Raw genomic sequence first — 11715 nt, 5'->3', positions numbered from 1 at the left:
TCAACAATTATCTTCCCATTATCAGATTTTATTTTATGTATTGCACGAGTTGCCTGAGAATGCTTTAATTGTCGTGCAAGTAGTTTTTGGGGTTTATCACCTATTTCAAACTGCCTTTGTCTGATATACATGAGTTGTCTTGAAATATTCTTAGAAAGAAAAGAGTTATATTTACTTCGCAGTGCAACTATTCACAATGGGCATTTTCAACCGCTTTACCTGATTTGCTCTAATCCACTGGGGGCTTGGTTTAGGGGTAGAGTGGTTTAGCAAGTCTGTTGAAAAATGGTTGAAAAAACATTAATTGTAGTTTGAAATTGGCCACTGATTAGTAAACACCCATTTTGGTTTTGCATGCGCACTTCTCAGTAGTGTAACGCTTCCTCATTAGAGAGAAAACATAGGTGTATCCTAATACAGAAGTCTTGTTTGTTGAAGCACCTGACATACTTACTTGACTTCTCTAGCACAGTTTCAAACAATGGTGCATCTACATACTTAAAAAATGCACATTGCTTTAGTAAAGTTTATTACGAATTTCCTGAATAAAGTTCTAACGTCATTTTACACATTTCTTGAAGTGCAGGAGACATGAACATGAGCAAGAAAGTTACACTGCAAACATAGCCCATGTCTTGCATCCGTCAGTGCTTGCATGCAGAGCACATTGCTCCTTTAGTAGGAATGAAGGCCGACGAAGATGGACAATAAAAAAAAAGTACCCCCCCCCCACACTTTTTTTAAAAAGTGAATCATATTGTGTTTAGTATATTAACATTCTTGAATGTGGCAACTGAACTGACTTGTTCTCGAGTAACATCATGCTTTCTTTTTCAGATTTCAGAGAACCCAAAGGAAAAGAGGCAGTAGTCTGATGTAAACCTGAACCGTTGGGCCACCTGTAGTTATGACATCAGACTTCTGAAGACAATTTTATTTTTAAAGGTTGAAATGCTTTTGTCCTATTTCTCCCCCTTTCTTTTTTAAAGGATGATCTTTTAATATATTTGGTGACCCAGGCTCATTGGAAATACGTTACTCTGGCTACATTTTTGCAAAACCTGAAAAACGTACCTCCAGGTACGTTTCACTGCACTTTTCGGGTGAAACGTCCACTGGAGGCGCTAAGTGGTATCAATTATTCTCTGCTCCAGATGCGTGTTTATTAAAGGTTATAAAAGCGACAATCTCCAATATGTGAGGACTCCGATGTAGACACATTCATTTTAATATCAATTAGGAATTATTTACACTCTTCTGAGGTGCCAAGGCTGCGTGACTGAGGATAGACGTCCGATGAGCATAGGCTCTGGATCGCACTTCGCCGAGGTAACTTAACTTACGTGTTTACCGAAAGAGTCGCCGAGGTAACTTACGTGTTTACCGAAAGAGTATGGCATTGCCTCGCAAATGGAACAATTAATTCTAAAAAAAATGCATTTGTATGTTTTAGTTTTCTGTGTTTTACTGAAATTGAACGGCAGGGAATCGCGCAATAATGGCCGTGTTGATTACGTACCAAACCCCACAAAACTAGTTGGCAAACTATTTTTGAACGGCGAGCCCAATTTTATTCATTTGTATAGCTATGTGTCTCTGGTGTCTACCGAGTAAGTTATGAGTTAACTGTAAGCCGAATATAAAATAAGATATCGAAAGCATTAAGAACAAATTTTGCCTGAACGTTACGACTTTACGTTTCAGTCAGGTGATTGTTATGTACTCGGTGAAACGTACAGCAAGTTTACGAGTGGGCAGTGGACTCCCAGCTTCAATTAACCCTGGTACATAAAATGTTATATTGACCCCATAATCTCAATTGATCTGTTCTTTTGTTTTCAGTAAGCTTGCTTCTCTGCAATTAAAACTGGGAGATTTTGAACTTAATTACAAATAGCCTATAGAGGCGAACTGCTCAAATGTAATTGATCTCAGCATATTTGTATATTATCAGTGAATGTAAGCAAATGTAAATATTCACGGACTTTGATGAGTATAGCTACGATCAGCATCGTAAATCCTGCAAAGTTTTTTATATTTTCTTTTTTTCCCACATTTATAACATAGCCTACTTTGTATTATATTACATTTGCATCAAACTACACACGCACAAAAAAATTTGTAAATGCTGCTGTGAGGGTGTTTAAAAAAAAAGTGTCTGTGAGTGACGGTAAAGCCCCTCCCCCCCTCTTTTTAAAGTTGCGAAAACACTACTGTAGAGTTTTTCTTTTGATATTTGAGCAAATGTGAAGACAACAAATATATTTAATGCACTGCTATAAAACAATGACGATCTTCCGCTTCAGAAAAACCCGGGGTAAGCATTCTTTAATAACGGCCTCCAATGATTTGGACATGGAAAAGGAATTAGAACTTGACATCGATGAAATAATGGCTGATTTGCAAGAGTTGCAGGAAGTAAATTGTCTTTTAAACTGTTTAAGAATAATGATGATACTGTTCGTTTTGTAGCATTTTATACTTATAACATAGTTCTTATGGCTAGGAGGAGACTGCACTTAAATCATGACCTAAAAAGAAAAAGAAAGACGTTCCAATGATCAGATGGAAAAAAAGAGACAAAAGAGGTATTTTGGTATATTCAAAACGAGAAGCCAAACAAGGAAAAGGGGGTAAGTGATAATATCATGTTTATTTTCTCTTAATGTTCTTGTTTTCAAAAATCTTATAGAGGCTTATCACTTTTACACTGGTGTACAGGTAAATCCAAAGCTTCAGTGGTCCGTCCATTAACAAGCAACCAAACTTTGATTGATCCTGGTAAGCTGATTGTGTCCATTTTGTAGAGTTAAAAAAAAAAAAACATTCAAAAATAATGGAATGGTTTTACTGACACATTTTTGTAACTTATTCTAGTAATTACAAGTGCTGCTGAGTCTTGTATGAATGAGGATTCTTCAGATATAGGCATCAACAGGGCCGTCCATAAGGGGGGATAAAGGGGAACGTTTTCTGGGGCCCAGCCGCTGGGGGGGCCCATGCAGTCCAGCTATAATTATGTTCATCCTAAATATAAGCAAAAGTTACCATATTTTATTTTGAACCAAAATAGCACCATTAATTGTTGAAAGTGAGAAAAAAATGCATTTTATTTAATGTTGCTTGAGTAAAATGTAGCCTGTGTCATAATGAAACACCCCTTTCCTGAAAATGGTCTGAGCTATTTTTTGTTGTACTTAATATCGTGAGCGGGCGCGGGCGCTGTGAGCGCTGAGCGAGCAGCAAGTACGAGTAGTGAGTTGTCGTCGAAAAAGATGGATAAAGCAAAAAAGCTGGCGGGGGCTAAACATAGAAAAAGAAAGAGGGAAAAGGAGATGGCATGTCAATTGATGAGACAGCAGCTAAATAAGTGGATGAAAGGCAACAGGTAGGATTTAAAGTGTGACGTCCAGGCATGTAGATCCATCTGGCCATCGGGACTACCGGGAGATTCCCAGTGGGCCGACGTGCTTTTTGGGCCGATGCATCCCATACTTTTTTTCTTTTTTTGTCTTAACGGCCCATAAAACTGTACATTTGTTTTGTTTTGCTTAATCGGCGGCGCTGGGTTAGTGCCGGTGTAATGCATTGGTCAAAAAAAGTCAGCGTTAGTTTTTTTTTCTGAAACACCGGCCCATGAAACAAGTAGATCAGCGGCCCATTGGTTCTTTGGAACTATACGGTTATCCGGACCAGTGACGGGTAGGTTTAGCGGCGGGGTTTGGGGTAGGCCATCGTATGGTCCAGGTAACCGTATAGTACCGGCTCTTTTCTTGATGGTCACTGGGCTGGCCCAATCACATCTTTAATGTGAAGTATAGAAATATACTCTTTCAAGTATAGAAATTAGTACAAAACTAATTATGAAAGTTTCCTTTATTTTTCAGTGCATTTGTTTTACAATATATGGCTATTATATCATGGGATTAATATTATAACTATTATCATGTAGTAGTGTAATGTAGACAGACACTGTAACTAAAAGAGGTTTTAATTTTTAATTTGCACACTGAATATGGGTTGGAGTTTTTAATTTTGAACTCTCAAAGTGCACCAGATTGATGAATTTAACATTAAAAAGCACAACATTTTCTTACAGGGGGTGCCCCCCAACCCCCCTACCCCCCTAGAGGTACAGAGGTCCACTCACCACAGCTTTACCAAAAATCCTGTAAGAAACACTGGTATTGCTATGGCAATGCAGTTTATATATTTATTTATTTATTTATTTATTTGATTAATCACTGTGGAGTATAGTTCAATTGTATTAATAAATGACATTTTTTTACTTATTTCATCTATTAACTCTCACTCGTTCCTACTCACTCATTACATGGCACACTTATTTATTTATTTATTTATTTGTTGTTGTTTTTTTGTTTAGTTTTGTTTTGTCACTCAGTGACAGCAAAATTGTTGCTGCATACCCTTCTGACACTGGGTAGTTGCGCCCCTGAGTCTCTCTCAGTTAAATGTATATGTTAATGTAGGAGAGAGAGAGAGAGAGAGAGCACACGCATGATATGAGTAGCCTATAGCAGATTTGGGGAGGGCCCATTCACCGGACCTTTTCAGGGGCCCAGTCATTTCTGTGGGCGGGCCTGGGCATCAATGCACAGTCTGCTATTGGTAAGTTACAAAATACTTCTATCTTGTCAAGATTTTTTTTTTAATCAAATCTGTGTTTTGGTAAATTAAAATACAATTAGATTATGACCATTTGTTTTCTTATATATGACTTTTGGCTTTCAAGATATACAGTTACAGCAGCTCCATGATGCTCTTATCCATGATGCTGAGAAAAGTATGTCTGCATCTCACAACTGGACTGTAAGACAAATGGTGTCTGAAAACCATTGGATAGAAGCAAGACAAAAACTCTTGGATTGCTCGCTCGCCTCAGATAGGGTTTATTGCATATCTTGTGATCACTGCAGAGTGAAGGCAGCAGTGATAAGGTGCAAGGACTGTTTGCCAAAACCACATTACTGCGACAACTCACCAATACCTTCCTTTGCATAACAGAGATTATTTTTTAGAAAATTTCTTTAAACCTATCCCTCCATCAAGTGTTGTAAAGGACATCAATGGCCAACACACATTATGTGAGCAAGGTAAGAAAAACTTATTTATGAATACACAAGTCTAAAAGTCTAAGTCATATTTTAATTATGTTCTTTTTTTCTTTAGCATGTTTGTTACCCATCCAAGAACCTCAAAATATTTGTGATTGTGTGCCTCAAAACATGTCTGTAAGTGCTGGCCGATTAGTACATCTCATCAACATAAATGGTATGTATTCCTTAAAAATGAAGTATTTATTCAATCCAATTTTTTTATTGTTCAGGGTTGTCATTGTAACTTATTTGGATTGGATTGTAGGTCGCTATGACCTCTCTTTGCCTGTTTGGAGCTGCATTACATGCCACAAAACATGGACACCTGAGCTGCAGGACCTTATCCAAAGTGGTTACTGGCCAGGCTCTGTTGCATTTCAAACTATATATCAGGTTGACCTATTCACATCTTTTGAGCAGTTCAAAGTCACTGCACCAGGCCTCTCAAGACAAGCATTTGTGAACATGTTAGAGCATAGGTCACGAACATTTGGACGGGTACATTTTTTAAAAATTACATCTAATTTTGTTAATGAACTTTTCCTTACCCCCAATTAATTTTAGTTTTCTTTTTCCACTGCTAGATCGATACTATTTGTGGCAAAACATTCCAAAAAGCCTTTTTGGAATGGACATATTGTCGTCATGAGAAAGAGAAGCTCAGTGGAATAGATCATTTCTCGTGCCCTGCATGTGTCCCAGATGCAGTTGCAGTGTCTGCAGATGGAAACCGTAAACTATACCGGTTTAACAAAGCCAGAGAGTAATAGCATAACCAATATATCAAAGGAATATTTATATACATGTTTATGTTAGTGTATATTGGCTTATAATCCAATTTGTTCCACTGTAATTAATATAGAGTAGAGGAGCAGCCTTTCTACGATGGAGTTTTCATTGCCAAGGATGAAGATGTAGCAACATTTGTTGATTTAATTCAGCAAAAGACCAACCCAGTATGCTTCCATAATTTTATTAGTATTTTTGTTGTTTAACTGAAATATAAGTTTCTCTATGGCTCTGGCGCGATGGTTCTGCGGTGATATTTGTTTGGAACTATTTTTGCTGCTGAAACAGAACAAAAACAGTCATTGCGTCTAAAATGTAAGTGACTTAATTTTAACTATTTGTTTATTGACCTGTTATGAAATCAGTCTCGGTTTTAATCTTGATGGCATTCAGGAAAACAGTTACTTCTACAGCCTACACACTGCAATATAAACAACATCTCTGCATGCTCTCTTCACGTCATTCTTGTAAAATAATAATAATAAGTAAACAAACATCAAAATCACTTCGCTGAAAATGAAACGCCACTTACCAGCAGCCGCAGATTTTAAGATATCTTCTGGTAGTGCGCGTAGCCGCGCGAAATTAAAGAATGTGCAGCGTGAGGAATCGTTCCGGATGAGTTTGTCAGGTGAAAGGTCATCATGTGGATCATTCATTTACGGCTAAATTATTATTTATTAATTTTACTAATAGTTAGGTTGGGCAGGCATCCACAAAAGGGCCTTTAATTACAAAAAAAGGAGAGGAAATTTTGCCTTGACAAAAGGGCACTTTGGGCACCAAGGGGCAAAGGGGCAGGTGCTCGAGCACCCTATTTTTTTACAGTCTATGCGAGCACCCAACGCAATGTTTAGATATGTATATCATATACATTTATAACACAATACATATATTATACATATATTACATATGTTTTTAAATACATGTAAATACTTTTTATATTTATAAAATAATTACTATTTGTATAAATCAATATATATTCTGTGTCTGGTTCTTCTCTATTGTCAAAATAATAACACTAACAAAACATATATGATCAATAAGTTATGACAACATATGTTTTTACATTGCTTTAACTCATCAAAATAAGTTAAGCAATTTAAAAAATAAATTATAAGTTACAAGATTCAACTCATTGTTTTAAGTCAATTTCATGTCATTGTGTTGCAATGACTTAAACATTCAAGTTGATGGTACATAAAAAAAAAATATTTGGTCAAAAATACAGAAAAAAACCCAGTAATATTGTGAAATACTATTACAATTTAAAATAATGAAATATTTTAATATACTTTAAAATTCAATTTATTTCTGTGATGCAAAGCTGAATTTTCAGCATCATTACTCCAGTCTTCAGTGTCACATGATCCATAAGAAATTATTCTAATATGCAGTATATTAAAATACATCTTAAAATGTATAATCTTACACTTCAACAATAAAAAAATGTGTGTGTGTGTGTGTATATATATATATATATATATATATATATATATATATATATAGAGGTTAGGTTGTCTAGAGGAGAATAATTCCCTGTAAAGACTCACCTGTATAAATGTATATCTTGAGTGTTTATATCCAGATCTTGTTGTGGCAAATTCATAGTTCTTTTCGGTTCAGGTCTCAAAGAACTTTCTCAGAGTCGAGGTTCCAGGTCAGAAGAATTAACTTTATTGACAAGCAACAAAGTGAGAAGCCGGCTGGCCATCCGGACATCTAAGGTTACAATGGCCAGTGTTCATGTCTTATACTTTTTCTTATCGCTAGGTGCCCAATGGGCACCCTCAAATCTATCTCTTCCCCTCTGTCACACCTGGTGACCTTGGCACAGTTAGACATGTCTTCTCTATTGGTCAAATGGTGCTCTGTTTCATACAGTATTTTTGACACTTTGCATTGCTGATGCAAGCTGGTTATTTTCCATTCTCTCATCCTTTCTCAGACCCATTTTGTCATGCTTGTCATTTTCATTACATCATACTTAGACATGAATCAAGGAAATTCTCCAACAATCTCTGCCCAGAGGAGCAGCTTCACAAGCAGGTAAGTGTGTCTTGTGTTCTGCTGAGGATTTTACACATAGTTAGTGACTTTAAATCCTCTGGCATCAAGAGCAAATGTACTAAAAATAAGCAAAGGAAACCCATTGTCACGGATACATCAGCGTCAGCGCCAGCTTTCTACACTCCGCCCGCCCGATCTGCATCCCCGGAATACTAATCACCTGCACCTGTCTTCACCACCTGTCATCAATCTCCTGCCACTTCCCTCACTCCTTATATTCACCACCAGTTCCCTCAGTCCTTCGTCAGGTCTCGTTGAAACCTACTCAACATTCTGACCCTCTCATGCAAATACAAAGACTCAACTTACCTTCTTCAGCTACTTACCTGCCGTCAGCCTGTTCTCCGACTCCTCCGTCTGCATCTGCTATCCTGCTTCCGATCGTCAAACCTCATCCAGTCATCTACAACCTGAAACAGATAAGAGACTTTGTCAGATCCATCACATCCATAAACTCTGCAAGATTAATTCACTACTCCTCAAACTCACCTGCCGTGACTGTTCCTTGTGTGAATAAACATCCTTGCAACTTACCTGTTTGTTCTGTGCTGATTTGTGACACCCATGGCTTTTCTGTGTCTGTGTGTGCGTGCGTGCGTGTGTGTGTTGTTGTCTGCATGTTATACAACCCTCTGATCCGTATTTTACATTATAGCACTTATATAATTTGTTTTTGTATGATATTCACTTTTGTATGATTTGCATTTCACTCAACTTCATACACGCGTCTCAGCACAAGAAGTGTTGTGCAGTATTTGTTGAGTCTTTAATCTTTAGTTTTGAATAGTAATGCATGTTTTGAGTCTTTCTTCATTGACATTTGACTGAACTTCTCTGGAATCCTAGTTAGTATAGTTTTAACAAGAAAGATGGAATATTTTTATTCTTCTTCATGATTCACTGAAGATGATTGCGACACTCACTCCTGAATTTGTGCCATCTCTATTTCATCATCTGGACATATTCCCACAGAGCAAACCACAGATCCTTGGTACGGATGATTAAAAGACACATGACTGTTATCTGTTTGAGATGCTGCTATATTCCTTCAGGGTTTCAATAATACATGTTATAACATCTAGTTCAGGTTACTGTGTGAATTAAAAGATTTCTCACACCTACGACTCAGAGAAAACATTTTAGTAATGAGCATTTGATCCTTGCATATGTTGTGACAAGCAATTACAATGTGAGAGACAATATGATTTTTGACATTTGATTGAATGTTTTTATGACTTATTTTCAAATTGAATGATTTTCTTTATAAAAAATTTAGGCTTAAAAATATTTAGTTTTTATATTTTACACTCCCAGATGTATCACAAAAAATGGAGATGACAAAATGCACAATTACACGCATTGGTGGAGTCTAGTGACTCAGATGAGAATCCAGAACTCAGCAGTTCAATATGACACTTTGCTGATTCTTCAAACTAACCTGATTTTTCACATGAGCACATGTAACACATGTAAGTTTTTTTTTTTTTTTTTTTTTTTTATTACAAGCAAAAATAAAATAAAAATTGCTCCACTGGCAGATTTTTCTATTTATTTTGTGAAAATTTGCATGAAACAAGTGAAAATTGTCTAAATACAAGTTATTTTTTAGGTGTCTTATTTTAAGTGTATGAGATTTATTTTGAATAGAAAATAGACATTTGACTAGAACTATCATAAATATTCTTGTTAATATTTTGAGTTTTTGCAGTGCATTTTTATTGGGCAAATGAAAAAACTTGGATTTTGTGGTGTAGAGCGTACTCAATACATTATAAAAATAATAATCAATCGCTTCTTTTTTTGGCTAGAATTCCAGAAGAGAGTTCTTCAGCTCCTTGTCGAAATCAAGGATACAATTCACGTTGCCACCTCATCTGCTGGAACAAGTTATGAAGTGAAGCCGGCAAACACTGAAGAAGAGCTTGAAGCTTTAGAGAATCGCTTGGAGGACAAGAATGAGGGAGCAGAACTGGTAAGTTTTAAATAATTAATCTTGTAAAGTGCTGGCAAAGTTTCATTATGACAATTGGCTTGTTCACTTTGGTGACCACTACAAACTCCTCGTCCTCATCATGTGCCTGCTTTGTGGAGGTCTGGACTCTACTGACCACTTTTTCTGGTTATATTTTTAATTTCTTGTTTCTTGTTCTTTTCAGAGTAAACATCTGAAGACGTTGGGAGGCGTTGATGCTGCAGACCATGTGAAGAAGTCAATGGCTGCGTAAGTAACTTTGTTCCTTTTTTGCATTAGTTTACAGTGATGTTCCCTGTCATATACTGTCATGCACTCCCCCCACACACCCACTTACTCACTCTCTGCTACATTTTCATAATGAACTTGATTGCAATATAATATTCTAATATAAATCTGTTTTACCATGGCAGAACTATGACAAATAAAATGATGGCCATAATGAGCCTCAGAGGAAGAAGTGGGAAGGTTGCGGGTTCATGAAGACCCGTCTCTACAAGATAATCTGTGGTGAGTTTGCTTTAACATAGTAGTTTTGTAACAATGTTTTAAATAATTGAATATAGTAAGCAGAATAATAATTCATAAGAAATGAAGAAATCATTTTAGTTGGAGGACTCTACAGAGCATGCTCTAATATTATATATAATACTCCATTCTGGGCTCTAGACTAACTTCTCTACCAGCAGCACTGGTTACTATCAACTGCCTTTTGTTGCTTGCCCAAGCACATGATTATCAATGACCTTGCACATTGATAAATACTAATTTATATACTTGAAACATTGGCAATTCCACAGAAGTTGATATTTGCAAAATATTTTAATTTGAGAGGTTAACGTTTGCTAATAATGATCTGTTTTTTCCCCCCTCATCAGACGCTGTCTTGAGCTCATTTGATACAACTACAACAAAAGTAGACGAATACATGGCCAAATACTTGAAATATGCACCAGAGAGGATAGGTGGCGGTGGCAGAAAGAAGTAACAAGAAGGGAAGATTTAACCAGCCGTGTTCAATGTTGCCCAATGTTTGGGCCGTTTTTCTAAAGGTTAAAGTTCGACACGTGTAAAATGATGTTGTGTGAAATGTTGGCACACTTGCAGCCATGCAATAAAGCACGTTTCTTACGTCAGTGAAATGTCTTTATTAATCTTCTTCCTGGTCTTGCTTTGACCAATTGGCTTCTTCCTAGCTGACTGTGTGTCCGCAAACTTAGTGTTTATGTAGGCTATCCATTTCAAGGTGTTTGGTGTTATTGTTGAACAGATCAATACTTTAGTGAAAACAGTTTAACAAAATAAACTGTTGAAAAGCAGGACTTTATAGTGACGTTGAAATTTCAACGTTGATTGGATTTGCAAAATCTAAACCAAAATCAATATTGATTCAATGTTGGCGAAATCACCTATGTTGAGAAACGTGACGTTGGAATGACGTTGCTATTTCAACGTTGATTAGATTGACGTTGGAATGACGTTGCTATTTCAACGTTGATTAGATTGACGTTGGAATGACGTTGCTATTTCAACGTTGATTAGATTTGCAAAATCTAAACAAAATCCAACGGTTATCCAACACTGACACCTGACGTTGATTCAATGCTGACTCTACGTTAAAATGCCAGCTGGGACCTTACAAATATTGGATGTTACATTATAAAGCATTAAAAGCATGGCAAGTGTTGTGGTTAATTTACAACAAATATCACTTTAAAACTATCAATACTGAGGTAAAAGCATGGTCAGTTTTGTGATTACTGTCCT

At 36.6% G+C, this 11715-nt stretch overlaps 2 protein-coding genes across 3 annotated transcripts; both read left to right on the top strand.

The window, feature by feature from the left end:
- Nucleotides 1-5003: 5003 nt before the first annotated feature.
- LOC311078000 (uncharacterized protein) lies at nucleotides 5004-8981 on the top strand (the record flags this gene model as incomplete). Its single annotated transcript, XM_084106647.1, has 9 exons — nucleotides 5004-5114; nucleotides 5191-5292; nucleotides 5383-5615; nucleotides 5702-5880; nucleotides 5980-6073; nucleotides 7680-7742; nucleotides 7855-7955; nucleotides 8275-8407; nucleotides 8949-8981. The coding sequence occupies exons 2-9, from the start codon at nucleotides 5247-5249 to the stop codon at nucleotides 8979-8981; spliced, it is 882 nt and encodes a 293-aa protein (XP_083962773.1). The 5' UTR covers nucleotides 5004-5114; nucleotides 5191-5246.
- Nucleotides 8982-9334: 353 nt separating this feature from the next.
- On the top strand, nucleotides 9335-11079 carry LOC311075701 (uncharacterized protein). 2 transcript variants are annotated; one of them, XR_014604565.1, is made up of 5 exons: nucleotides 9335-9445; nucleotides 9785-9948; nucleotides 10133-10197; nucleotides 10362-10458; nucleotides 10827-11079. XR_014604565.1 is itself a non-coding variant. In XM_084103253.1 (4 exons), exons 1-3 carry the CDS (start codon nucleotides 9703-9705, stop codon nucleotides 10429-10431), a joined length of 381 nt encoding a protein of 126 aa, XP_083959379.1. In that variant the 5' UTR covers nucleotides 9693-9702; the 3' UTR covers nucleotides 10432-10458; nucleotides 10827-11079. The 2 variants fall into 2 exon arrangements, 1 of the variants encoding a protein (XP_083959379.1); XM_084103253.1 differs by lacking the exon at nucleotides 9335-9445 and having other exon boundaries at nucleotides 9693-9948.
- Nucleotides 11080-11715: the final 636 nt, after the last annotated feature.

Source organism: Abramis brama, assembly GCF_963993115.1.
Source record: "Abramis brama genome assembly, chromosome: 2".
In the NCBI taxonomy this organism is placed as follows: domain Eukaryota; kingdom Metazoa; phylum Chordata; class Actinopteri; order Cypriniformes; family Leuciscidae; genus Abramis; species Abramis brama.
This window is presented reverse-complemented; position numbering and strand designations above follow the sequence as displayed.